Source organism: Labrus mixtus, chromosome 6 (assembly GCF_963584025.1).
Source record: "Labrus mixtus chromosome 6, fLabMix1.1, whole genome shotgun sequence".
Taxonomy (NCBI): Eukaryota; Metazoa; Chordata; class Actinopteri; order Labriformes; family Labridae; genus Labrus; species Labrus mixtus.
The window spans coordinates 13,290,560-13,318,287 of record NC_083617.1 but is presented as its reverse complement, the minus strand read 5'-3'; the positions used below and the strand labels follow the sequence as shown (position 1 = coordinate 13,318,287).

Sequence of the window (27,728 nt, the reverse complement as noted above, 5' to 3'; positions counted from 1 at the left end):
GCATCATTTTATAAATGGTTTATTTAAAGTTAAAAAAAAAAAAACCAACGTGGCCGACTAACAGCCTGTTGTTTGCTGTTTCATGTGTCAGTGAAACAACTATTTTGTGTTAGCCCGTTTTAACTTAATGTAGGCCTTTGTCTCCGGAGTGTGCTGTAGCCAGGTAGGCTATAAGTAGGCCTCGGCCTAATAGTCTAAGTGCATGGCCTAATAACGAAATAGGCTACACATAAAGGTGTCATGCTTTATCTGCGGCACAATAAGGACAACACCTGTGACGAAATGTATTTTTAAACCGTTCAAGCATAATTTAACTTGGAGAAACTATATTGTTAGTTGGGTTACTAGTCTGAAATAAACTCAGAAATCGTAAACAATGTAAGCCAAAATATGATGTTTTATCTTTAAGCTGCACAAATGTGTTCTCATCTTGTTTTTTATCTGAATGTTGTTTGAGCTGCTTAAAGTTGGGTCAGTGTATTTTCTGTGCATGTTGGCGCTGATGTTTCATATTTTGGAGCTCAACCATGCAATAATAGTGTGCAACAAACTTTGCAGCATAGCGGACCTCGTTTATCGGTTTGTTGGTTGTCTGTAGCTACTTTGATGATCTTAAATAGGCCTATATATTTTTTATTTTTTATTTGATAGGCCTAAATGAAATAACCGAATCGACAGGATAGAAATAAATGATTGAGTTCCCCTTTTCGGATTCTGATGAAAAAAAAAGATTGATCGTCAGATTTCATCGAGCTAGGCAACATGAGGACGGAAGTTAGGCTATATTTTAAATGTTTTATTTACCTGCACTGATCGTAGGCTATAACAGAATAAAGTGGGCCCGTGCCGAGTGCGTAAAATAGCCTACACACGACACCTCTCGATCTGCAGACGCACATTGACGCTACAGCTGTGTTGGCAAAGGGATAGGTTAGAATTACATAGACTATTAACAATAATAGGGGAAACTAAAATCACGGGCATTGACAATTTTAGAGGCCTGGAATCATTAGTCAGATTTAAACTATAACTCTACAGACTCTGTCTCTATTAAAGGTTATTTTTTCTTTTGCAATGTAGACCTTATAGCCTATGAGAAAGTGTTGTAGCCTATGTATTCATATTTGAGTTCGTGAGGCCAAATTATTGTTGTTGACATTTTTTACATGTATGGATCAATGCATGCGCTCACTGTAAAAGCGCACATTAGCACAAAAGGGCCGTGAAGGAGTCCATGGTTGCTATGGTTCCTCTCTAAGTGCATCATTTATATCAAATCATAATTCAAACACAAGCAACCCGTAAAACAGCCACGAAAAGCCACCATTGCCACGATTTTTCCTCAAATTCACTCTCCAACTGCGGACTTGTTCACTGTGACAAGGATTAAAGACTCCCTGAAAGTGGAAAAGAGCCACAAAAAAAAACAACTTCTGTCATGGAAAATGTGAGATTTTAACTTTTGACGATCCGGTGTTTTCTGTAGGCCTACAGTCACAGACGGACTGTGCCGGATTAAATATGTCATCTGATCCGCTCATTAAGAGTCGAACACAATGGCATTTCATTATCAGATTACAATAATACCCTATATCTTTTAACAATCTAATAAAGATTTGTTTTGTCCTAAAAAATAACTCCGAGCTGGGCCACAGGCGGACAGTGATAACATCTGTGTGAGAGGCTTTGAGAAAAGCTCATTGAACTTACTTGTGCTCTACTTTAAGTCCTATTTGACAACATTTTGAGTTAAACTGTTTTGTTACAATGATATACATTTAAAACAGAGAATTTCGTCCTGAAATGAACTCATTAATCACAAGGACTCAAACTAGTCTACTTTATTGTGCGTTACCTCTGCTGTGTATTCCAATGAATATTAACGCAAAACGTCACCTGATTGATGGAAATACAACATTATGTTAATGGACCCTTCTTTTTCAATGAGCAACATTTATTTCGTTTCATATTGTACATTTCCCCTGAACAAATCAAATGAATTATTAAAGTTTGAATAACCTCATTTTCCATTTTGTGTCACATACATGGTGGCTCAGTAGCTCATTTTGGTCCTGATACTGTATGAATTAGTTCAAATGATGAACAGGTCATTTAAGCTAGAGAAAGTATAGGGGTTGTTTAAACCTTTGCAGGACATTGTTATATTATCAAGTGTCATTTGTCACAGCTTCTGTATTTCTGAAACCTTGTTGTGTGCCTGTTCACCCTCAGGATCATGTCTACTGTCCACCACAGAGGATCTCAGCACGTTGTTTTTGCTGTGGGAGTAACCAGGTAACATTTGCGATTTTCATATTTTGAGGTCCAAAAGTTCTGATTGATATATTTTGCTAGTGTATGAAGTATTTTAAGTTGTCTTCCTGTTTTTATTCCAATGATTTATTCTTTATTGATGGAATTTGTTTTAATTTTTAGTATGTTTTCCTCTGAAGCATTTTGAGATTTTTTCCAAGAACGTCAAATTACAAAAAAAATGTATTATTATTATCATAGTGCTCAACAACTTGCTTTTAGCAGCTTTACAAAATTGAAATCCTATGGTGGGCTTTATGTTCAATCCTGGTTTTATTTGAAGCAGTTTACTGTACAGGCCTGTACATTTCTTTCATCTTTTGATTTGCTCAGTTTATCTGAATTTAGGTTTCAAAAGCCTTATCCTTAAAAAAGATTGAGGGACTTTGTGTCAAGTTACTTGGTTGATCTAAAGTGATGCAGGACATTTCTATACCTCAATCAGTTGAAATATTATACAGATTTAAAATTTTGTCTTTAAGGTTAATTTTACATCAATGTCAATTATCTAAATTGAGCAAAAATTTGTATTTGTACTCATGTTTCAGTGATTCTGCCTCTAGGAGGTGCTGAAATAACCAGAATAAAAACAGATTTAAATACCTTTACATTAGAATCCAAATGCTTTTATATGCTTGAGACCGGATAGCTGTCACTTGTGATTCTAGTTTTCTTGTGAGATTGTGAAGTTCTTCTGTGAACTTCCTGGATTCTGACATCTTCTCGTTTGTTGGTATTTTTCCCAGGATTCTATACACCAACACTCAGCTCCTGCTGCCAAAAAGAGGAAGGGGACCATCATGGTCACCACCTTCCGACCTTTCTGCAGAGCTGACTCGGGATCCTCAGCACTTCCTCCCCGATGCTGACGTTCTACCCTTGGTGCAAAGGCCTCAGTTCACCATACCACCTGCTGAGCTGCCTTCGGTCTCTAATGTGGTCTCCAGTCCCCAGCGCTCCACCACTCCACCACTCCACTGCTGATCCACCACTATTCAGTGGAGGAGTACCAGCAGCCTCAGGTACCAGAGCGGCCGTCTTCGTCCTTACAGCCTAGATCTGGGACGTCGTCTAAAGCAGATGTTGTGGGAGCGACTGGATTGTCCCATGTTCACTGAATCAGTGGATGAGATAGGACTCGTTCATGTGGACGTTTCTTACGGGGTTGGAGTTTATCCTCCCCTGTATGATGTGGACATCTCTGGAGAACCACAGCCTGAGGCTCCACCCAGAAAGAGAGTAAAGACCTGATATGATAGTCTTTACTCTAGTTAACAATTTAAGAATTGTAAATAATTTAGTTATAGGGATAAGTTCTATTTTTTTTAGTATTAGTTATGCAAGTGTTTTAGTTTTAAATGTAATGCCTGAAAATACTGTAGTTTTTAGCACATGTTAAAATAAGAAAAAGTTGTAGTTTTAAGTTAAAGTCAAACCACTCAGAGAACCTCTAGCTGCAAAAACTGTAATGACGAAAAACCTTAATGTGAAAAACCTCACATGCCAGGGCAATCCTCCACCTTTGCCCTCTTTACAAACTTCCTGCCTCCATCCTAAAAAAAAACATCTGCAACATCCATCTAATGCTTCTACATGATTCCATCAGTCTCTGTCTCCATTCGCAATATTAAGGACAGCTGCCTCCAACTCAATCCTGTCCCTGCAATCTGCACAAGCCTACACCTGCAGTTTGTGGGTGATAGATGCAGCCTGTGCCTAAATCTCCAACCTCTGACAACCATTGACAGGGCCATCTCTAACTGCTCCATCCATCCTGCCTACTTCCTAAAAAAAACCATCTGCGACATCCAACATGTGCAAACAGCTTATACCACCAGCTGCTGCACATAGAAAAACATCTGCCAACCTCCATCTCAAGCCTCTGCCTGAATCCATCAGCCTCTGCCTTAATCCCCAGCCTGGGCCAAAAACAAATCAGCCTCTACCTCAACTTATGCAAAGCCAAAGAAAGCTGCCCACAACTCAAGCCTCTACCAGAAACCTGAAGCCTAACAGCTACATCCAATGATTCCAAGTGCAGCCTCTGACACTAGCAACCTTCAGCCTCTACCTCGACCCTCCCTCCGCCTGTGGATGCTACCTTCAGCCTCAACTCAACTTGCCCACTATACAAGACTGCATCCAATGCCTCAGCTCAAGATTCTGCCAGCAACCTGCAGCCATCTCCATCTACAGTAAGTGTAGTACACCTTCAACCTTCTGCCGAACACAAACAGTCGCCCACTCTGACTGAAGCCTGTGCTGCGTATTACTATCCAATGCCTCAACCTTCTGCTTCTAACTGTAAACCTAGATGCTGACTCCACCTGCAACGTCTGCCTACTATCTTCAGCCACTTTCAGCCACCAAACCCTACCCAATCTCTGCAATATAATAGTCCCAAGATGGAAGTTTTGGAGGAAGTTGTCTATGCTGGCAACTTACAACTGCTTTAATTTATAGCAAACAGCCCGAGCTGAATACCTACAATTCCAAACACCAACATCCGCTGCCTCCAAGAGCAGCCTTTGAGAGGCAACTACTTTTCATATATCCCAGACATTCAACTTCAACCAGCCACCTACAGCTGCTTCCACGTGTAGATTGTGGTTGAAAGCTTCAGCCCATGCATCCGACTCCAACCCAATCCACATACCTGCAGACCGTGTCTTCAGCTACAACAAACAAAGCTGCTAACCCCACCTGCCGATTCTGCATGCGCCTCAAACGCAACTCTTTCCAATGCCTCCAACTAAAGCCCTGGTAAGCAACCTTCAGCCTTTGCCAACTGCAGTGTGTGGCTAACATGAAATGTGGCACGTATACCTCTAACTCAGACCTCTGCTAAACTCAAGCAGCCACTCTCTTCATCTGCTGCCTCTACGAGAGATGCAAGCTGCGAAATCGGCCTGCAACCTTTGCCAACAATCTGAAGATGAATAACCTCAGCCTCATCTCCACCTGAGCAACAAGGACAGCTTCCTCCAGTGCTACAACTCAAGCCTCTGCCTATAACCTGCAGCTACCTTAACCTTAAATCCGTGACTGACTGCTGCAACGTATGCCTCCACATGCAGTCTGTCATATCAGCAACCAAAGTCTCCTTCTGCAGCCCCTGATACCGAGCTAAGCTGCTGAATCCACCCGATGCCATATCTGCCATTAACCTCCAGTTGGCAGAAATGATCAGCCTCTACCTCCACCTGTGCAAACATTAAGACAAATGCGTCCTATGCCTCTTACTCAAGTCTCTGCCAGGAACCTATCTGCAGGCCAAAGCATCCAATCCAACTTCAGCCAGCAACCTTCTGCATCCTCTGCTGAAAAACAATCGTCCTCCACTTCCACCTGTGCAAAAAGAAAATATGCTGTATTCAAACATTCAAATAAATTCTCTAACAGTATACTGTAGCCGCCTCCACCTGCAGCTGGTGACTTACTGCTGTAGCCAATACCTCCAATTGCAGCATCTGCAATACACATGAAGCCATCACCTTTAACTCAATCCTCTGCCAGCAACAGGTAGCGACCTCCACCTGCAGTAAGGTGGCTGAAGGCTGCAGCCAATGCCTCTAACTACAAACAACAACAGCTGCTGAATCCAACTGCAGCCACTGCAACACATCAGCAGCCAAAGCCTCCAACTGCAGCATCTCATGAGAAACTGAGCTGCAAGACATCACCTGCTGCCTCTGCCAAAAACATTCAGACACTTTCTCCACCAGCATCCTCAGTGAGAAAACATTAACCTTCACTACTTCATTATAAAAGACGACTGCCGCTTTCTCAATCACTGCCAGCAACCTGCAGTGGCCTCTATCTGCAGTTTGTAGATGACAGTCAAAGCTCATGCCGCCAACTGCAGACTTCCAACAAAAGCCACCAATGTCTCTACCTCCAGCCTGATAGTAAACTGAGCCACTGACTCCACCTGCAGCTTCAGCCAGAAACCATCAGCCTTAACCTCCACCTGTAATATGAAAAATAGCTCTTCCAGTGCCTCCACAACAAGCCTCTGCCAGTGACCTGTAGCAGCCTCCACCTGCAGTTTGTGGCAATTAAAGCCCATGCCTTTAACACAAAACTTGAAAGTTTGATCAAACAAACTGTTTCATTAAAAGGTGAATTATTTAAATTTTACATAAAGTCTATTGCTCTCTTTCATGTTAACAGTTGTGTGTTTTCTGGTACCCTGGGTGAGCTTTCCAGAATCTGTTTAAATACCACGTCAAAGTTAAAAAAAATTTTTTTTGGCTTTTCAAATTGGTTCTTTATCATGGCGATTTACATTTAACCACACATCAGACTCACTCACTACTTAATAATTGTTCAAATGAAACCCAGGGCAAGTCAATAACATGGTATTTTTTGCCTTTTCTATCATTGAGACTATATGTGTATATGACATAACACAAAAAGTAACTACGAAACAGTGTGTTGAGAATATCAGAACATTTATCTATTGTTTGGCTGATAACTTGTGAATAAGTATGACGGAGGGTTAGGGCCATGTTAAACATTTTTTTTATTTTATTTTTATTGAACTCGTAAATTAACGAGAATAAAGTCGACTATAGTCCTCCCAGAAGCTGCCCCGGGTTCCAGTCTGACCTGCCGGCTCCTTTCCCACATCATTCCCTCCTCTCCAGATTTCCTACTCTATCCACTGTCCCATCTAAATAAAGAAACAACAAATACACACATAAAGACAATAGCCTAAAAATAAGTAAATAATAACACATCTTTCATGTAATGCTGTGAAGGTTGTATTTTCAAGTACAGTCTGAGAAACACAGATGAACCCTGTCTTTGAATGTAAGTTAGATATTAATAAAAAGCTTTAAAAAAATAAAAAATAATAATAATCAAAACAACTGGTATGTTGATCCTCATTATTTCAACTTAAGAGGTACTCTTTAGTTTTCATCTTTTTCTAAGCTAGGATTATTACAATTTTGGCAAAGCAAGTCTGAATATATGCATCACCTGACCTTTTTAAACAGTAAAATACTATTGAAGACTACAGTTTTAAAAATCCGGTGCAGCTTATTCCAGAAAAAGTCAGAAAAGAGAAACATTATCAACTTTCTTTTACAGTATTTATGAAAACATATTAAGGCTCTGCTTAGTTTAAAAGTGGTTTCACTTATCTTCCGTTGGTAAGATATACATTTACAGGTGATTTTTAGATTCCAGCCTTCTAAATCGATTCTCATTTGTTTTACCAGATTTTCTTTAGTCATTCATATTAAACTTACCTAAAATGAAGCATTCTCACAGTGCAGGAGGATGGGCACATTCTTTAGCTACAAGAATTTGAACGGTTATTTTCTGGTTGAATAAATGGCAACATAAAAAGCTTTAGCTCCAAACATCTGTGTGGTGATGTAATAACACACATGACGACAAATTACAAATATTAAAGTTTCCCTTTATCATGTCAGGATGAGATGTAAATCTAGCAGAGGAAAACATAAAAAAAGATAGACCGGTAGTCCAAAGCATCGTAAGTGCAAAGGTTTAAAACTGATTTAACACCGGACAGTAACAGCAGAAAAGATGAACAAAAATAAACATGATCATAGTAGTTTGACAAATCATACGTCTGTGGACAGTTCTTATGGGCAATGATCCCGTGTCATTCTGTGTGTGTGTGTGTGTGTGTGTGTTGAGTTCATTTCTTCACGTCCTCTCTCAGACCTGATGGCAGCTGGTGTTGCAGAGTGTGTTGCATTTATGATTAAAACAAGGAAAAGATTTAAGAAACAGCTGACCTTGAAGCTGGCTGTTATTAGAAGTTTAAAATACAGTAGTTTAAAATCCAAACGGAGACACTTAAAAATATTCATACAGGAGGGTCAGAGTCTGATCCACAGATGACTGGTCTGTAACATGGTACAGTCCTATTGTACAACAGTAAAGCATTAAGAACAAGTATGATGGTCAGTTCTCCTCCTGAAATATCAAACAGGTAGGTAGGCTGTGTGTGAAGGGGAGGGGAGGGGGTGAAGGGTACAGTTGTTTCTCTGTGGTGTATCCTCTTTGATTCCCATTCAATCCTCTAGAACAGCTGAATCATGGACTCCCGAGACTTGCCCACTCCAATCCATTTAACTGAGGAAAAAGAAAACAAGAAAATACAGTTCTTGACTTTTGGCTACAGATTTCAATCTGCCAAAATCTGGGTCACAGTTTGTGGTGGGTCCTTAGGCTAGACCAGTTGAGAACCACTACTCTAAACAGACTTCCCTGTCCATTAAATGCTGCCTATCACTATTTCACCACTTTTCAAAGTGGCGCATATGACATAGATTAGCGTAACACGAACGCTAGTTATTTGGCCAAAGAAGAAGCTGACAGCAGGATAGAGGAATGCAGAGGGATAATTTTGGACAGCATTGAAATGTAGTTAAGAGTTAAAGTGTGATAAGAGGTCAAACCGACACCAAATGTCAGTGAATAAACACATGCATCCTGCACTTTACATGTTGAGAGGCATTTCAAATTCTTCAGTTTATCAGATATCGTGATGTATAATTATATGAGTGTCTCGTTATATATCAAATATTGCACAATCGCTGTATTGTGGCATTATTGTTAAAATAGGCCACAGATCACATATTGTATCATTTCCTATCGGGATTACCCGGGATTATACCTAATCCAAATATAAAGGTGTAAGTAAAAACAAACGGCAAGTAACGCCTTTCCCCCGCCCTTCCCTCGTCATACATACAGTACTTGTCAAAAGATGCTGATACAGTTCCCTTGTTGTCCAGCAGAGGACACTCTCAAACTGTGATCAGGACTCTGAAGCGTCACAGAAGCAGTGTGCAAAGTTGTTTTGGAGTCGCATAATTTCCATCAGAACTGTCAATCGAGGCTTTTTTTTTTCATATCAGAATAACGCCATTGCTCAACTCTATTTGTTTCCATTTCCTATTGGTAAATTTTCCCAATAAAATGGCAAGGCGGGCACATTTATTTATACATACACATTTCAGCAACACACACACACACAAAACATATTATACTATAAAAGCGCCAAAATCACTATGAATGTTTTGGAGGCTTAATAGGGAGCCAAAGTGATCCCACCTCTGATCCGCTATCAGAGGCAGGGGTGAGACCGGATTGTTGGAGCCAGCATGTCTGTGTGTGTGTGTGTGTGTGTGTGTGTGTGGGTGTGTCTGTTTATGTTTGTGGAACTCCCACTGCTTCACAACGCTGCTTCACAACGCTGCTTCACAACGCTGTAACACAACGCTGTAACACAACGCTGTGATACAATTGAATTCACAGACTGGGACACCAATATTACGCCATTGCGGAATTGAACTCTGAAAAGTGCTTATGACTCTCTAGCACTTTAATTAATGAAAACTTCCATTTTTATTTAACTGTCTACTTTGTATCTACCCGGTTGTGTGTGTGTGTGTGTGTGTGTGTGTGTGTGTGTGTGTGTGTGTGTGTGTGTGTCTGGGATCATACCCGGAACTCCCAAATGCTCCTCAATGAAAAGGACATATTTCTGAGCATTCTCAGGTAACTCCTCAAAAGTCCTTGCAGCTGAGGTGTCACTCTTCCATCCTGGCAGCGTCTCATACTGGACCTCCACACGATGCAAAATCTCCTGATTGGCTGGCACATAATCAACAAGACAAGGGTTTGGGACATGAGAGGGAGGTAATATTACACCCTCAGCTTCACATGAGACATTGATCACACAGCTATGACAACAGATCAATATGTCTCTGCCTTGAAATGGATTTCTCTATAATAAGGAAACGAGACAAGCAGGTATCAGGCTAGATATCTTACACTCCTTTAATCAGGCTGCCCTGTCACTGCTGTATACCAAACTTTTTTTTAAACAGTTCGATTAACCTTTAAATGTGTGCTGACTCACCTGGAAAGTGAGGTATAGTTTGGTTGTCGACTTTGTATGCTACTCCCACTTTGATCTCTGCAAACACGTCAAGTATGTCCAGTTTGGTGAGTGCTAAACTAAGAGGGGACAAAGTGAGCAAAAAGGTTAAAAAAAAAAAAAGTGTCCAATCACAGACAGGAGAGATTCTTACTGATAACGTGAGAAACAAATACAACAACAAAAACAAGCTAGCATGCAATACACCTCTGGAGTTTGGTATCTTACTTTTGAAAAAGTGAATAAGATAAAAAATGAGACATGATCTGGAAAGAAAAATAGATAAAAATGTACTAGACAAAAAATACACAATGATTTATATAAAAAAATAAACTACAACATAAATCTTCTGGGAGACATATATATATATAAAACTATATGAATTCAAACAAACACACTGAACTCACGCGGTAAAGCCATTAATCATGTGTGCATATTTAATGAGCACCAGATCCAGCCAACCACATCGCCTCTTCCTGCCTGTGGTCACGCCCACTTCCTTCCCTCTGGTCTGAAGAAGCTCTCCGATGTCCTGAAGATCACAAAATAAGCAGAGAGTAACATAAAGTTCACTGTGTGGTGCTGTTAGGAAACACACCTACATAAATATATTTAAATAATGCAGTCTCCTTGTGAAGTTGCTGACAGTATGTGGTTAATGAATACCAACATAATGTTTATGTTTATTACTTGGTAATGATTGGTGAATGTTACTGTGTGTGTGTGTGTGTGTGTGTGTACTCTTACATTGCTTTGCTCTGATGGGAACGCTCCGATGCCCACTCTGGTGGTGTACGCTTTCACTACCCCGTAAACTTCCCCCACATTCTGAGGCGGCATGCCGAGACCCGTGCATACACCGCCCACAGTGCAGTTGGACGAAGTCACAAATGGGTACGTGCCTGCAAAGGCAAGAGGAGTGAAGACTGAAACAAATAATACAAAAATGAAGGATAGAGATTCTAGAGCAAGAGTTTTGCAAAGTGTGAGAGTAGCATTATTTAAGATAAGAGCACAGAGCTGAGCCTGTGAGTAGTTCAGATTAAAATGATAACCTGCTGAGAGAAGCTTTAACATTTCTCCATTCTAGAGGATTCCTATGTATTGATATGAATGGTTTTATTGGTTATTATTCAGGATTAACTTTCAGAACTTTATGAGATAAGTAAGTAGAGATGTCAAGATCAGAAAATAACTTGTTATCACAGGAAAACAAAGTAGAAAGAATGTATAGATGTATGTCCACTTAGGGCTTCTGTTCCAATGAAAGTATTTCAAAACCACTTTTTTAACCTCCATGTTTCTCTCTACATTGATTCTTCTCAAAGGTGGGGGTGAGTTTTCGTGTGATGTCGCTGTGATGACGAACAGCCAATTCACACATACTCCATGCGCGCCGCGGTCCGTCAGCGCCGCTCTAGTCTATCATTGTGTTCACACAGGGCGCGCTGCGGTCCGTCTCCGGCGCGTGCCACTGACGGCACTACGCTCTGTTCCGTTTCAAATACGCAGCGAGTCTATTTTCGCCGGAGTGCGCTGCAGGCACGCGTCAAGCTGGACAGAATATGACAAGCCCGGACAGGAAGTCAGACAAGGAAACGCACAGAGCATCCGGGCCAATTTCAAAATAAAACACAATATACGGACTCGCGATCGTATTTTTCATCATTTTATCAACATGACGTCAAAACAGGAACCGAATGAACAAAAAAATCATCCTCAGAAAGACAAAGCAACATGCTGTTTGCATGTTTTTCTTTTTATTCCCGCGGGATCTTGTAGTTCTCCTGTGACGTGTCATGGGTGCACTCCGCTGCGCTGACGTCCCAGAAACGGATCCAGTGTGAATGGGCGCGAGCCGTCCGACGGAGCAAAACCGTGGCGCTGACGGACCGCGGTGCGCACGGGGTGTGTGTGAATTGGAGGTTAGTGGATGTGTCTTTTTCTACACCTGTCCTGATACAGTTCCCTGATTTGTCCTGTTGTACCTGCCCTGAGCCTGAAGAGCGTTTTGGAGAAGCTCTCATGACATAACCTGGATGTTTGCTCAATTTGGTCAAAAACTCTCAAATACACAGCTCTGACTGAATTTGGCTTGAGGCTCACAAGCTGTTGTAAACGTTGCCTCCTGGAAAGAAAGAACAAAATCAAAACACACTGTCAGGTAATTGTAGTGGTGTGTCTTCTATAGAACCGTCCCCCAGGTGATGACCATTCACACACTGACATGAACAATAAACCTTTATCTAAAAAAGAAAAAAGAAGAGGTGTGCTTCAGAAATTGTGTTTCAACTATTTCACATACAAAAGGGGATCGAGTTTCCAGGCCTAAATGCTGTAGGCTGCCCACATGCCAATCATCCCAGCATTCATAGAGACTGTTGTGTAATCAAAGCAGAACAAGGATGATAACTACAGCTGCCAGTGTGTCCATCAGCAGTCTCTGTCTGCTCAAAGTGTTCTTTACTGAATAAATTGATGTCTTTAAGGGTTGATAAGATCTGTACAAACACATAAGGTTATTTTGTTTAGATGTATAATGTTAAGGCTTGATGCAACAACTTCCATATCAAGAGTAGATAAAGCTGGTCAGAAAGAGACGTTGTTTGTCTACAGGATCAGTGAGCAGGACACTGTGCCCTGATACCACAAGAGTGACGCATTGTGTTTGGATAACACTTTATGATACAAGATTAGCATGTCTGTTGTGTGATTTAATGATTATTTGTTTTAAATGTGATCGGTTGCATACAGACTGCTGATACAAGATGCCATCGTGCTCATGCACAGTCAGGTGGAATTAGGTGGTCTAACTGTGAGCGTGCACATCGAGCCTGGATGTGAGAGCATCTTAGGAGTTAGTAAACTTACCGTCATCCCTAGTCTGAGCTCCAAGCAGGCTTTTGTAAAGAGCATCACAAAGCTTAAGTGTCTCAGGGCAACTTCACTGGGTCACTATAAATGCACTCGACAGTGCTTGGCAGTTAGAAATCACACTTATTCTCAGGGTAAGCACAAATAATTGATTTGTAAAGGACTACCGGGAAAAGAACCACACAAGTTAAAAGCAATGTGTGCTTAAATGCGACACACATACAAGCTCACACATTCACACACAGCGGTCCTCTTACCAAAGTCTATGTCCAGCAGTGCTGCGTTGGCTCCTTCTACCAGGATCTTCTTTGGAGGACCATGCAGAGCCTCGTACATGTAGTGCACCCCGTCTCTAACCATGGGCTTGATCCGCTCCACATAGTCCTGAAAGTCAAAATGTTATTACAAAGCAGCCAGTTTCATGTTAGTAGCAACCTCTTTTTATTTTGTAGTCCTTATTACCTTTAATTTGACCAGCTCTCCCTCTTTGTCAATCTCCAGTGTAGGGTATATAGACTTGTACTGCTGGGCTAATACTTTATACCTGTAACAGACAACATCGGTCCACACACACACACACACAGTTTCTTTGATCAGTTTAATTTATTTCCTCTGTCATTCAATCCAACAGGGCTCAAATGACAACATCCTCAATCATTGTGCAATTACATTGTCAAGATTAGGCAGCATTACAAAAGATCGGGTAAATAAATGAGACGCTAGGTGTGAGTGGTTAAAATTCAGTAAAAGTTTTGTAATTCTTACAACATCACAGACTAACTAAAGGCACATTTAAATTCATCCTTAATGGTCGTTGGAGGGAAAAAATACACTTCATTCATTTGTTTTACTTAGAGACTTTTAATATTGTACTATTGGCACGGACCTTTCAGAGAACTTTGTGAAGTCAGCCAGAAGGTCACATATCCTGAGGCCACTACGTGCTGCCTTTGCCGAGTACACGGGACCAATCCCCTTCTTTGTCGTCCCGAGGCTGGGAGGGAAAAAACAAAAGAAGCATCAGCATGTGACAACAACTTTTTTTTTCTTTTTTTTTTTTTACAGTTTCAAAGTTGATAAGGTCAGTCAACTCTTCACACTTTTCATCACATCACCAAATAATAACTTTTTAGAAAGTTACTGATCCCTAAAAAAGAAACTTGTTATGTTTGTTGAATGCTGTGTGTCAACAAGGGACAGTCAAATCTTATTTGCAGAAGCCAGTGTTTATAGTCTGTAAAATACCAGCTCATAGTCATGTGGTCACTCCCCCATGTAATAAACTTCAGGAAACAATAAGTGTTATGTGTACGTGTCCTTACACTGGCAATCATATGAAACTTCTTTTTATACAGCAGAGGGGAAAATAAAAGAGTAGGATTGCTAAAATAAAACGTTAAACTAGTTAACCATTTACCTATGACACACTCAATATGTAGCAGTTATAACTCAGTCTATTAAAAGGAAGGTTTATCTCAGCCGACTTTGGTTACCATACTGTACATGCAAACTGAAGAATGGAAAAAGCCAATGGGTATAAAGCTATATCATCAGCAACAGCCTATGTAATTGTAGCACTTGGAATTTTTTGTTTAAATGCATTAATATCATCAATCTAAAAATGTTAACTCCAGCAGTTGCGCAAGGGGCATTTTACTGCCTTTCACAGCAATAGGGGGCCCGACAGTGGTGGTTGCCAAATTGGAAATGCTGTCTCAACCAAACTGCGTTTATTTTAATTTCCCTGCTTATCACTGTGTATATACAGCCCTGTACAAACACAGGAAGAGCAGTGATCCTGAGACAACAGATGTCCACAATTGTGTGTGTTGGCGGTTGCGACAAAGTGTTGCAAGTGTGTTAAGGTTGGAGTAAGGCATTATGATATATATGTAAATTATTTTAATTAGGGTCCTCACATGTATAGAGACACAAGTAAGCGTAAGTGTGTGTGTGTGTGTGAGCTTGTATCAGCTATTTTCAATCAACAGGTTTCTTACTTCTTGCCTGCTTGATCTTGTCTCTGCTGTTCCTGAATGTCATCAACTGCTTGGTGGAAGTCAAACACTGTAGAGGAGGGAGAGAGAGGACACTTTCACACACCTCAGAGAAAGCAGCACTCAAACATACATTTGTGCAAGCATTCATTCAAACATTCACACAGATTAAAATGAAGGGGATGGTAAAAAAAAACAAAAAACTTACCAATATGTGCTCTGTCTGAGATGATCAACCTTTTTTCCCAGTCTTTGAGACCTACCAATAGACACACAAATAAACACACAGACATCCTTTGAGTCTCCACAGAATAAATCAAAGCCGTGTTCCACTACTTTAAGTGTGTTAAACAGTTTTTACCTTTTCCCTTGCGCTCATTCTTTTCTGCTTCATCAAACAAGCCTGGAAGGTGGATCACTACACCATTGCCTAAGGCACAAAAAAGGGAAAATAAATAGTTGAAGGTCAGTCAACAAATGCAAGAACTATATTAAGAATTCTTAGAAGAACGATAACAGTCAAAAAGTTTAAACCACAAGGACTGTAAATAAAGATTTGAATGAAGTAGCCTTCATTCAAGGTTTGAATCCATGAGCCTGGATTTGCCCCAAGATTTTTGCCTCTTAAAAGGAAGTTTTTTCTTGCCACTGTAACTTTTGCTAGATGTTGCTAAGTGCTGTGCCCATGATGGGTTAACGCTGGGTTAGCAATCAGTAAGGTATTGTACCTGCTTTTTGTAACATAACAAGGAGTAAGGTCTTTCACCTGCTTTTTGTTAAGTGTCTCCAGATAACACTTGTTATGGATTGGCGCTTTACCAATAAAGATTTATTGAAACAGGGATAAACCTTGATGTATCTAACTTAATTACAAGCCGTCTCAAGATACTTAAGCTCACTTCTTTAAGTTTTATTTGTTTGGGGTGTGGGGCTTTATTCTTTATTGATAGGACAGTGGATAGAGTAAGTGGGGGGTGATGGGAAAGGAGCCGCAGGTCAGACTTCTTGAACTCTGTCCGCCTGCTTAAATAGCCTCCGTACATGGTGCACCACCTAACTGTTAGGCCAGGGGTCCTCAGCTGTTGGAAAAGCTAAATCTGATTACTTATCTAGAAATTGGTGATTCTGCGCTATCAAATGAATCTGAAATGTGCCTTGTCCTTAACAAGCACTTCGCAGATGCTGCAAATTTGATTTGATAAAGGATATCCTAAGCTCCTTCCAGTTGTTGCTGATAGCAACACTGATTCAATCCTTAGATTCCAGGAGCTCTACTGGGGAGGACAATTTAGATTATTTCTTTTTTAAACTTCCGATTGCAACAGGAAGTTTCCTAATGTATGGAAATCTGCACATGTGGTTCCCTTGCATAAAAGGTGGTGCCAGGGATGATCTGAACAATTATCATCCCATCTCCAAATAACCCTGTCTGGCAAAAGTTATGGAATCTTTGATAAATAATAACTTAAGCCATTTATTTTCCAGTGTTTCCCCTACCATTATATTAGGGGGGCGGCCCACCCCCCTTGATGGTCAAGTTCATTTTATTTTCTACATAGCGCCAGATCACAACAGAAGTCATAAGGATACCTTTCCTATAGAACAGGTCTGCACCTTGACCTTTTATTAAACAAACTAAATAGCCTGACGGCATTTCATTTCTGTCTCTACATGGTCGCGCGTTTACAATTCTCCTCTGCTCTATGTATTGCGCACGGCAGAGTTTCGCCCCGCTGCACACACATACGCACACACACAGACATTTGCGCGAACACAGGTGAGCACACTCCCACCAGCGGAGGCCTGTGTGTGTGGTTGTGTCTGACGGACGCACATGCAATAATAAAAAGTTTGTAAGAACCATCATAAAATACAGTAGTCCGCATAGCTTACTTCAGACTTTTCTGGGCATGTCTCTCTCTCTGCCGTTACTCAGGGGATGTGCCTTCAGCATGCTGCATTCAGGGGTGCTCAGGCAATGAGACATACATTCAGGTGCGCTCAGAAACGGGAGAAGCAGGAATAAAAACTAAGCTGGACAGCTCAAATAATTGTTCAGTTGTTATATTGACTGCTGTCATTAAAAGAAACACATGAACACCCTGATCCCTTTAAGTATCTGTGGCGGTGTCCGAGTAACAAAACATCAGGATTCTAGTCGAGTCAACACGCGCTTCAGTAAGCAGTAACTGTTGCATTCGAATGCGCAAAACCTCATTTGGACAATCAGCCTTCTCTGTCCGAGGAGCTAATCTCTGGAATGGTCTACCCACTGAACTGAAAATGCAACACAGTTTTAATATTTTTAACAAAGGTATTAAATCATGGCTGAAGGAGAAACAAAATTGTTCTCACACATAAACCTACATGAGATCACAAATGTCTCTAGTATACTTTTGCTGCATTCATAACTGCACTGTATTTATGGATTAACTGTTTTCATTTCCTTCTCCCCTTTTATTTGTCTTTACTGAATATTGCCATGCAAAATATCACGATACTATGCTGTATCAATTTATTCCCCCACCTCTTGCAGATTCAGAATACATTAGCCATCAAAAACTTACTGTTTTTAATTCTATCAAATAATTTTTATAAATCAAAAACTGCTACTTAATGAAATAAAAACAAATTGTATGCTATTCTCCAGAGCCATTAAGATTGATTGTGTAGATTTTTTTTGTTATTGAAGCCGTATTCTTGTCAGTTATGGCTAAAGGCGATGTCATTTATAGACATGCTGCAGCTTCAACTCTAAAGCCTCTGGACACTGTCTATCACTCTGCCCTCAGATTTTTAAGAGGTGCTAGATTTGGCATTCATCATTGTGTCCTGTATGAGATATAAGGCTGACCTTCTCTTGAAGAGAGGTGCAACAAACATTGTTTTCTATATATTTGCAAGGCCCTTTTCGGAAAACTTCCAACTTACATAACAGACCCTCTTGGAGAGGAATTCCATCACCTACATAACCCGTTCTACTGACTTGTTCTGAAGTCCCTCGAGCTCTCAATTACCTTTGTAAAACTGTATTCTCTTTTGATGCCCTAACTTCATAGAAGACTCTCCAGCAAACTCTCAAGATTGGAGTTCTTCCCTCTCTTGCAGAGTTTAGGAGTTTGATTTCTAGCCACTACTTTTAAACTTGTGTTTTAATTTATCTCAATTGTTTTTGTAATTGATTAAAAAGTGTTTGTTGTTGTTTTGCTTGTTTTTGATATGCTTGCAATATTGACGTCAATGGAAATTAGGGAAATGTCAATATCCTTTCGAGAATAAATAAAGGTTTGAATAAATGGATGAATAAAGAGTTAGCTAGTGAGGAGAAAACATGAAGAAACAGATGACATTGACACGTTTTTTTGTTTTTTTTTACTGGGCCTGCTGAAAAAAAAAGGCTCACAAACAAAGCTGAATGAGTGGAGAGTGTCTCCACTATCCTCACTGACTGCCACCAAAACAAGGCTCCGCAGCAGACTGGATGTGAGAACAGGCTGCGCCGGTCACTCACACATAATGAAGTGCAACGATCACATGAAAACAGGCTCAGGGCTCACACTGATCGCAGGTGAAGTTTTGATCTGAGGGTTTTCTACAGTAGCCTGGGTTATTTTAACATGAATAATAAGACATTAGAGGATTGCCATAAGGTGTGTAATATTCCCAACATCCGTCCGTCAGAAATATGACAGTGCTGGTCTGGACCGTGTAGTCAAAGGGGTTGAGGACCCCTGTGCTAGGCTGTCAGCACCCCATGCTATGATTATTCAAAGAGAAGTTTGGCACAAAGTACACAATAAATATTCACACATAGCTGCATCTGTGAACAGAAACTTCTTAGTTTAACAACTTAGTGAAACCAAATGAGGATGAAAATTATTTGAGCTTAGTGTGTGGTCAATTTCTCTTCAAACATTGCCATGGCTGCTTACTTGACTTTTGAGTTTATTCAAGACTTTCCTATTCAGTAATATTTATTTACCCCCTCAATTAAGCAGATAGGCATTGGGGCTGATAAGATATCTTGACTCGGTGAATGGCACTACTGGAAAAGCCACGCAAACGATTACAATTCATCCATGAGATATTTAATTTAGAAGAAAACAACTTAACTTCATGGTAATAGAGAAAAAGTCAGGGAACCACAAAGTTAGTAGGATGCATCATGTGTAAAAAAATAACTGTATGTACCAAGTTTAATGGCAATCTATGCAACAGTTGTTGAGATATTTCTGTCTGCACCAAAGTGGAAGACGGACAGACCAACTGATATGGCCACTCAAAGAGCCAAGCTGGTAGGATGTCTATTAATATCTACATGCATAAAATACTGCATCATTAAGGAATAGATGCTTTTGCTTGTTATGTTTTAATTGGGTCTCTATTTAATGAAATAATCCTTTCACAGCTTGTAATGGAACTTTGATTCATGATCTGCATGGAAATTCAGTGAATGACAGACCAACCAGCTGTCCTTTTAAAAATAATCTTAACACCATCCACAGCAACAAATGTGTTTCAAACTCAGAGACAAAAAATCTGAACACATCTACGGATGAAAAGAAACGTTATCATCTCAGCTCAATCAATTTTACAAAAAAATACATTTAGTTATGTTTACCATCTTTCTTGATTTCTGAATAAAAAATAAACAGAAGACTAACATAAATATGGGCATGACACATGCAATGTGAACTGAACACTTTGTCACACTTGACACACCTTCCATCAACTCTATACGATTGTCTGAGTTTGCAGAATACCACTAATGTCTCATATATTCCAAAAAATAAAACATGGAAATGTAATTATGTATTGACATATCATGCAGTGGTGTATGTTGAAGTGTCATGTGAGGAGGTTTAAAAGGCTAAAAGAAAGAGTAAGACACCATTAGCTAATGAAGTTACTGCAGAGGAGTGGATGTGATGTGAAGTCTGGCTCTGAGTCAAGCTGATCACTCTCACTGTAGCAGTCAAAATGGAGGCTGTTACTCTGGCAATGACGAAAGCCAGGCTAAAAGCAGGGTTGATCTATTCATCAAGAAAATAGCTAAATGAGATGACCTTGGAACAAGGGCCTGTGCATAATAGTGTGTGAGAAAAGTGTGCAAGCAGAAGTGTAACTTTTAGTGTTTTTGTGTGGATGCATTTCTGTGAGTTACACACCAATGAAGGCGGTGACCTTGGGGTTGATGATGCCACTGGGGAGGAGGTGAAAGTCGTATTCTACTGAGTCTACCACCACTGTGTGTCCTGCGTTGTTTCCACCCTGCAGAGAAAAGATACACAGTCAAACATAATACAAAGTTTGAGCTGGAAGGAAGGCTGAATAGTTTAGCGAGTAGCAACAGGCATCACACATAAACCACTGTGTGTTAGTATGTGTGCCTGTTGCTTGGAGATTGTTGCTCACTGTGCAGTCACATCTAAGGGAAAGGTCCACAGCAGTGTAAACTTACAAATGTGTGGGCAAGGAACATGCTAAATGAATTTGCTGGTACTTTGTATTAAACATTATGTACAGTATATAATGTTGTAGGCATGTTGTTTCGAGCACCCATAACAAAGTCCTGTTGAGACTTGCTGCTCCAAATTCCGAACTCCCAAATCAAACAACAAACATCCAACAGTGGATTAACCTGATGTTTTCCGCTTTTTAAAATAATTTGCCCTTAAGCATGAATCAAGTCAAGTGCAATAATACAATCAGGACCAAAACCAAAACCAGGACAGTGACTGGGCCTGGAATACCTCAAATAGTAGTTGTTTGTGAAGCTTTTTTTTTATACTGAACAAACCTCACTGGTTTCAGCCTGATGAATGCAACCACGACCTAGAGGAGGTGAAAGTTAACGTGTGAAGCTTCCCATTCATGGGCAAGTTTCACTCACAAAAAAGATAAAAACAGGAAAAACTACAAAACTAAAGTTTGAAGTTTAGCAGTATCGCTGTAGAGTTTCTGTGTCGAAACATTTATAAGAGGGGCATCTGCTGACGTCTGCAATTTCTAGATGTCAACTTTTGCTCATTGAGTCTGTAGACCCCTTTGACAGCCTTTTTCACGTGCACAAAACTTTTGGGGGTGTGCTACATGTGTGAAAGCAAACGTATGAAATGTTCACCTTGACTTTACCCAGACTTTTTCCTGCAAGTCAATGTAGCACAAGATGAAGGGGTAAGCCAACGTCAGGACGCAGCAGACAATATTCAGGAAAATCCTGCACCGCTGCACTTCATGCACAAAATAAAAACTGCTTCGTACTCCTTTCTGCTTTTTAGTTTATGCTGTTAATCAAGCCAAAAAATAAATCTAGAGGGAAAAAATATAACAATAAGTGTCAAGAGGAAGCTGCTGGTGTTAGTGAACCAAGGAGGAGATGCATACTTTTAATGTTGTTTACAAACTGTAGCCCACAAATGCCACCTTTATTTTAATAGTAAATAATATGTTACCTAACTTTATTAGGTTTTGTCTATTCAAAGGTTAATCCATTTCAAATGAGGCTTCAGTTATGATGTTATTTGTGTGCAGCAGCCTGCAAATGGACTGCTCTGATTGGTCGATCAAAAGGAAAAACATTTTCAGATAGGCGGGGAAAAGAACTGCATTAAACAAAGACAATATGTGTTAACTGACTGTTAAACTAGCCACGCTTTGAGGCCGGCTCATGATATAACAGGGCTGACAATGAAGAGAAAACATTCTGATGTGGAGTCAAGAAAGCGAAGTTCGTCCCAGAACGAGTACGTCACAATCTAACCTGCTTTGCTCCTCTCTGCTTAGCGTTTCACAGTCAGAGGTTATACTCTGCAGCTTTTACGTAAAAAAACAATATGATATAATTAGCTTTGAAAAGAACACAAGCATCACTTCTCATGTCCTTAGATGCAAACTCAACTTCAGTCTGTCTCGAGATAAAGATGTGATCCTATTGCTGTGGCCTGTGGGTATAAATCAAGCCCAGCATGTGCTTCGACCACGCAGGGTTATTCCTGGCCACAGCAGCGCCCTGAAGGTGGAGAGGAGGCACAGATGGGGGGGTAGATGCCTCTCCTTTTAAAGATACTTTTACGATTTATACCATCCCCCACAGAAGCAGACTGTGGTTCTCATACAGTCCCGATAGGCCTGTCATTTGTGGAGGAAAAACGTAATTTTTTGATCAATTACTGTTGTTTGTTTTGTTATGCGTTACATCCTCTGTTGCTCTTCCTCTGGTTTCTTCTGATATTTACCCTGTTATACGTCTTTGGAGAAGTAAAGTAGTGGTTCCTTATAGGGGGGGGAATCGCAGGGTTGAGCCACAGTACAACATATAATGCAATGCGATACGATGTGATACGATACAATGCACGATGTGTAGCCACAATAAATATATCATCATTAAACTGCGATTCTGAGATAATTGATGAATTGCAAGAAAATGTTACAATGATACAACAAGGCATAGGATTAATTGAGGGATACAAAATGCTTCAAGAAAGGTCAAAAGCAGGATTAAATTACATATTCACTGAAATTTGGATTCAGTTTCACCTATTATTATGCTTCATCTCTTAACGCCACTTCTGTCGGACATTATCCCACTGTCATCTTCTACTTCTTTATTAAATTCTGCTCACATTACCCTCGTACATGTCAGGGGTGCCGCTGTAAGCAGTGACCCAGTGAGTCAGATTGCCATGTTAATCTGTTTAAAGCTAAAAAAAAAATGCACGGTAAATTAAAATATCAGTATTTAGCACCAGTAACTAGATCATTGTATCACAAGTCAGGGAAACAATAAAGTGCTGTATAAACATTTTATCCCACCCCTAGTTTCTTATAGCAATGGAGGATATGTGAAGGTTTCCCTTTTACCGCTTTCATAATAAAGTTACTACCTAAAATGTTGGTTCAAATTAGTCAACACATGATACCTGATCTGGACCTGTGACCCTCTCCTGACCTAAGGTTAGAAACAGGTGTAACGACATGCTACTTTGGTTTAAAGGGAAGACATGGGATACAGTTTCAGCTGAAATAACTCTTACGCCAAGAGTCAAGTTTAGTTTTAGTCTATCTAAAAAGGAACTACAAATTATGAAAGACTTGTCAAAAGTGAGACTCAGATATGAATGTTTATTGAACAGGAGTGTTGTAAGTTTTTGTATGAGCAGAAACACCCTCCTGAATAGGCTAAAGGTCTCAAGTCAGAGCCAACCACCTGCTCTTTTTAAGTGCTGTTAAACATGAAGCTGAAGGGACTTGTCGGTCTATTCCAGTTGTCAATATGAAGGTAGGTACAGATTTCTATAGGGCAGGTGTGTTTCTTCAATACAAAACACATAGAGTCTAAATGACTGCAAAAAGTGTGTCCACAAAACCTCTTTAGTCAAAAAGTACAACGTGTGAAGAGTCAACAAATAATAGTATTTGTTTGAACCAAGCCCTGGTTTCGGTTGTCATCTCCAAGGCAACCACTTCACATCAATGAATGTGTGCTTGGTGTAGAGATCTCTAGCTGAAATCATATATATTATTATGACACTGTGGAAAATAAAGTGTCTCTTGGCAAACAAATAAGAGACTTAACCAAAAATATCCTGATTTTGTTTCTCAGAGTGTCACTCAGACGGACAGGAAATGTCCTCATTGTAACCTGACGAACTTGTTTCAGAGCCACTCAGTTCTGTTTCAGAAATACTTCTTATCTCCAACCAGCGTTAAGGAATTTACCTCAAAGTTCCAAAAAAGTGTGTGTTTTGGATGTGTACTCTATTGCATTTTACTTTAATACAACTCAGGACAAAGAGCTAACCAACAGAGTTTCTAGAGTCCTCCAGCTAATTACTGAAGACTTGCTTCATCAACTCATTGTTTTGACTAAAAATGTCAGAGTATTGTGAAGATGCTCATGGTAGCCTCCTTTTCATAGATTAACACTGTACAAAGATTTGTTATTTTCCAACCAGGGCTGGAAAGAGTACAAGAATATTGTACTCAAGTAAAAGTAAAGTTACTTTGATTGCATATTACTAAAGAAAAGGTCAAATTAATGGTCTCTAAAAGTAAAAATAAAAAATATTTAATTATGATGCCTGATCAGCCAAACTAAACTACACGAGCCCTTTGCCCTGTATAACATGATATGTTATGTAATTCATCATAATGGCTGCTATCAGCAGTCTGAGACATGTTTTTGCTGGTAGCACAAACAAACCCATAGCTTCAGCAAAAACCCCTTCTTTCCTTTCTTGCAGCCCCCACTGTGACTTCTAGGAACACTGGTGAGACTGCTGGTGAGGCTCTTTTTATAAAAAGATCAACGCTATCTGCTCAGCATTTCAACACACACAACATAATGTACATAGAGCACGCTGCCAGAGAGGGGTTTATTTTTACATGTGTCCTGCCATGGCAGCAGGACTGCAGGAACGACATTCAGCGGCTCAGAAGAATTCACATGTCAACTTGTTATCAACAGTAACAATTTATAGTCGTCTGAACTACAAGACGGATAAACAAGATTCTCTCACTCATTAAATAAGAGAAGCAAATCCTCAGTCTGGAATGGCTGAAATCTGCAAGAGTTTGATTTTAGCTAGAAAAATACTTTCAGAGTTTATTTCATTAGACATATCAGTCGTCTCATCATAGAGCTGGACAACAAAACTATGCAGGACTGGCAAATACTTCATGTTGATTACAATGACAAACTTTCCCCCCCCCGTAAGAGTAGAACAAACGCACAGCCAAAACTTCTCAAGTCTAAATAAGGTTTGGTTACAATGCTGAAATGTAAGGTACAAAAGCCTTGCAATGGCAATTCACAGCAAGTCATTGTGACTTTATCCACTACCTTTGCCTCATTTTCTAACAAGACTTTTTGTCTACTGATTCTGGAACAGGAAAGGTGTAAACAGACACTACAGAGAGCTACAACGGTTTAGCTTTTCAACAACAGTAGGAAGTGCTCAACTCCACATTGTTGTGCTGCTAACGCACTCACTGCCTCGACTGTCAATTATTTCCAAAACACATTATTAAAGTCCAGAAAGACAGATTGAGTAAAGACACTGTACACAGTTACACCGGAGACCATGACTACAAAAATGACAGAAAGCTTTCTTGTTGTGATGGATGTGTTTGAAGTATATGGCTCTATGCCATCAAAGCAAAATCCCACTCCTTTTTTTCTTCTTCAAATTTTAGACTTAGGCTTTATTCTCCCTCTAATGCCTTCACTCTGTGCCATACCTACTACTGATCATGGAGATCAGGGACAGTGATATTCTCAGGTCAATCAAAGAGGGCCAAAAGCCCAGTGACACAACAACCCATGACATTTCAGAGTCTTCTATCCTGTTTTGTAAACCACAGTGCATGCAAATAAAACACAAATCACCCTTCAGGAGCTGAAGCATGCTGCCGATCAAGTCCAGATTTAAGTGAAGGGGGTCAAATAGCATGATAAGATAAAACAACATCATCGTGATTACTGAACTTTAAGAGTGTATAGCATCTTTATATCTTTGAGGAATACTGTTTGTCTAAGTCCACAGTCACACAGCACCCATCTATGGCCACTTCATTCCCACACACCCCTCAAATCTGACGTATGATTGTTTGAGTAACATCTGTATTGACAGTCTGACAGGCCCACTCCTATTCTCGTAATGGATTTTCACAAACTTAGCACCATTATGACTACAGAAAAGGTAATAATAAAAAGGCAGCTTTCTCAAGCAAACAACTTAGTTGAAGAAAATGTGATATCAGAATACAATATCAACGGATTATGGTGCAAAACAATGACCTCCTGTCAGCTAAATATCCTGCAGACAGTGGCGAGAGTAACACTCCAACCTTTTTTCTTCTTCTAAATTATGTTTAAAAAAAAAAGTCAATGTATCCTACATCTACAAATGTGGGTATCATGAAAACGTAATGGTATTTTTTTTTAATCTCTCAGTTTAAACTATTCATACATAGGCAGCCTATGTGTTAGGTGGGGGTTGTTTCTGCTGTATAAATCCAATGAAGAAATCGTGAAACAGACTGTAGATTATAACACCATTTAATCGGCCGAGGTCAGACAACTTCACCAAACACGCATGCTTACAAATCGCTTGACTGACAAAATAACAGTGTTCACAGTGCTGCTTATGTTCTGTTAAAAGGTGCAACCCACAAATTCCTTTCTATTTGGGTGCATCACTATTAAACAATAAAGACGACATGACACTGATTTGTATACATAACAGATGTAGACTCCTTGTCTAGCAAACAGTTGTTGACAACATATGGTTGGCTATTACACCAAATAAAGATCTGCTACAATTTAGGTGTTTCACCCATTTAAGGTTACAGCTCCAGACATCCACAAGTAGGAGTGCTAACAGGTGGTAGACAGACTTGAATAATACATTTCACAAAGTTACCAAGATGAATGAATTTATCTTAAATGCTGCATTCAAGACCAACGCAGCCATCATTAAGACTTTAATGGGAGGACAATGCATGAACCACTGTAACAGAACCAATGTAACAGAACCAATGTAACAGAACCACTGTAACAGATGTTACAGAGTAATATCAACATCACCTCTAAACCCTGTAATTATTGTTATCACTAAATGCCTCTCAGTCTGCTGCCAACACTTCTGATAATGAGTTTGCCGGTGTGTCTTTAAAGCCAACAACACTGAGGTGATGCACCTGGTCACCAAAAGGTCTCGCGCTAACGTTTCCTTGTCATGTGCGCGCGACAGGAGACAAATTCATCAAATTATTAAATGTGTCCGAGGAGCTAAGTAGCTAGCAGGAATTCAAGGTGACATTAGCAAAACACTTGATACACATTGAGGTGTTGGTAAGCTAGCAAACAGCAAGTCAGGTCGCTATAATAGAGAGAACGTTTAAGCGCGTGAGTTACCTGGCGGCAGTGTTCCCCGCTGACTAAGCTTCACCTGTAGTGGAAGCAGAACAAAGTGAACGCAACACGCTGGGCTAAACCTACCTGACATCTGCAGACCATGTCCGCGTCTTGTGCCAGAAGATCCACAACTTTTCCTTTCCCCTCGTCGCCCCACTGAGCCCCGAGCACCACGATCACCGTGTTGCCCACGGCCGGGATGGGAGCTCGTTTTGTCGGGCTGTCGCTGCCGTTTCGGGGGGCCGCGGCACCGGCGGGCTCCTGACTCCCACTCTCCGACATTTCCGCTGGGTCGCTGCCGCTGACTACACTTGAGCGCCCTTTCGCACCGGGCTGATGCGATGCTGCATCAAAGATAGTCGAGAGGACTGAAGGAATTCCCTGCAACGGTAACACTCGGACGTCTTGCACATGCGCACAAGTGTCTCAAATGGCAAGTGACGTTCTTAGATGTGAAGAAAACAGATTGGAAAAACCTTTATACCTCCCTCAAAGACGAAACTTAAAAAAAAGAAAATAATGAAATTGTACTTAACCCCTCTCCTTTTGTTGATCATGTAATTTTGTGGGATTCATTCGACCAATGTTTTTCATTCGGTAAGAGGTGTATGATCTTGACGCTATTACAATCTCAGAAGACACTCCCACTATTCTGGAGATGTGTTCAAATCTAAATTATAGTTACTTAGCCTGATAA

The 27,728-nt window shown here is 40.2% G+C and overlaps 1 protein-coding gene across 1 annotated transcript; it reads right to left on the bottom strand.

Annotated features, from left to right (window-relative positions):
* Positions 1 to 7,723: 7,723 nt before the first annotated feature.
* Positions 7,724 to 27,376, bottom strand: adss2 (adenylosuccinate synthase 2). Its single transcript, XM_061040075.1, has 13 exons — positions 27,116 to 27,376; positions 20,280 to 20,382; positions 15,473 to 15,541; positions 15,320 to 15,370; positions 15,115 to 15,181; positions 14,001 to 14,108; positions 13,577 to 13,658; positions 13,372 to 13,498; positions 10,988 to 11,142; positions 10,648 to 10,772; positions 10,223 to 10,320; positions 9,805 to 9,954; positions 7,724 to 8,427 (listed from the first exon to the last, which is right to left on the bottom strand). The coding sequence occupies exons 1-13, from the start codon at positions 27,311 to 27,313 to the stop codon at positions 8,375 to 8,377; spliced, it is 1,386 nt and encodes a 461-aa protein (XP_060896058.1). The 5' UTR covers positions 27,314 to 27,376; the 3' UTR covers positions 7,724 to 8,374.
* Positions 27,377 to 27,728: the final 352 nt, after the last annotated feature.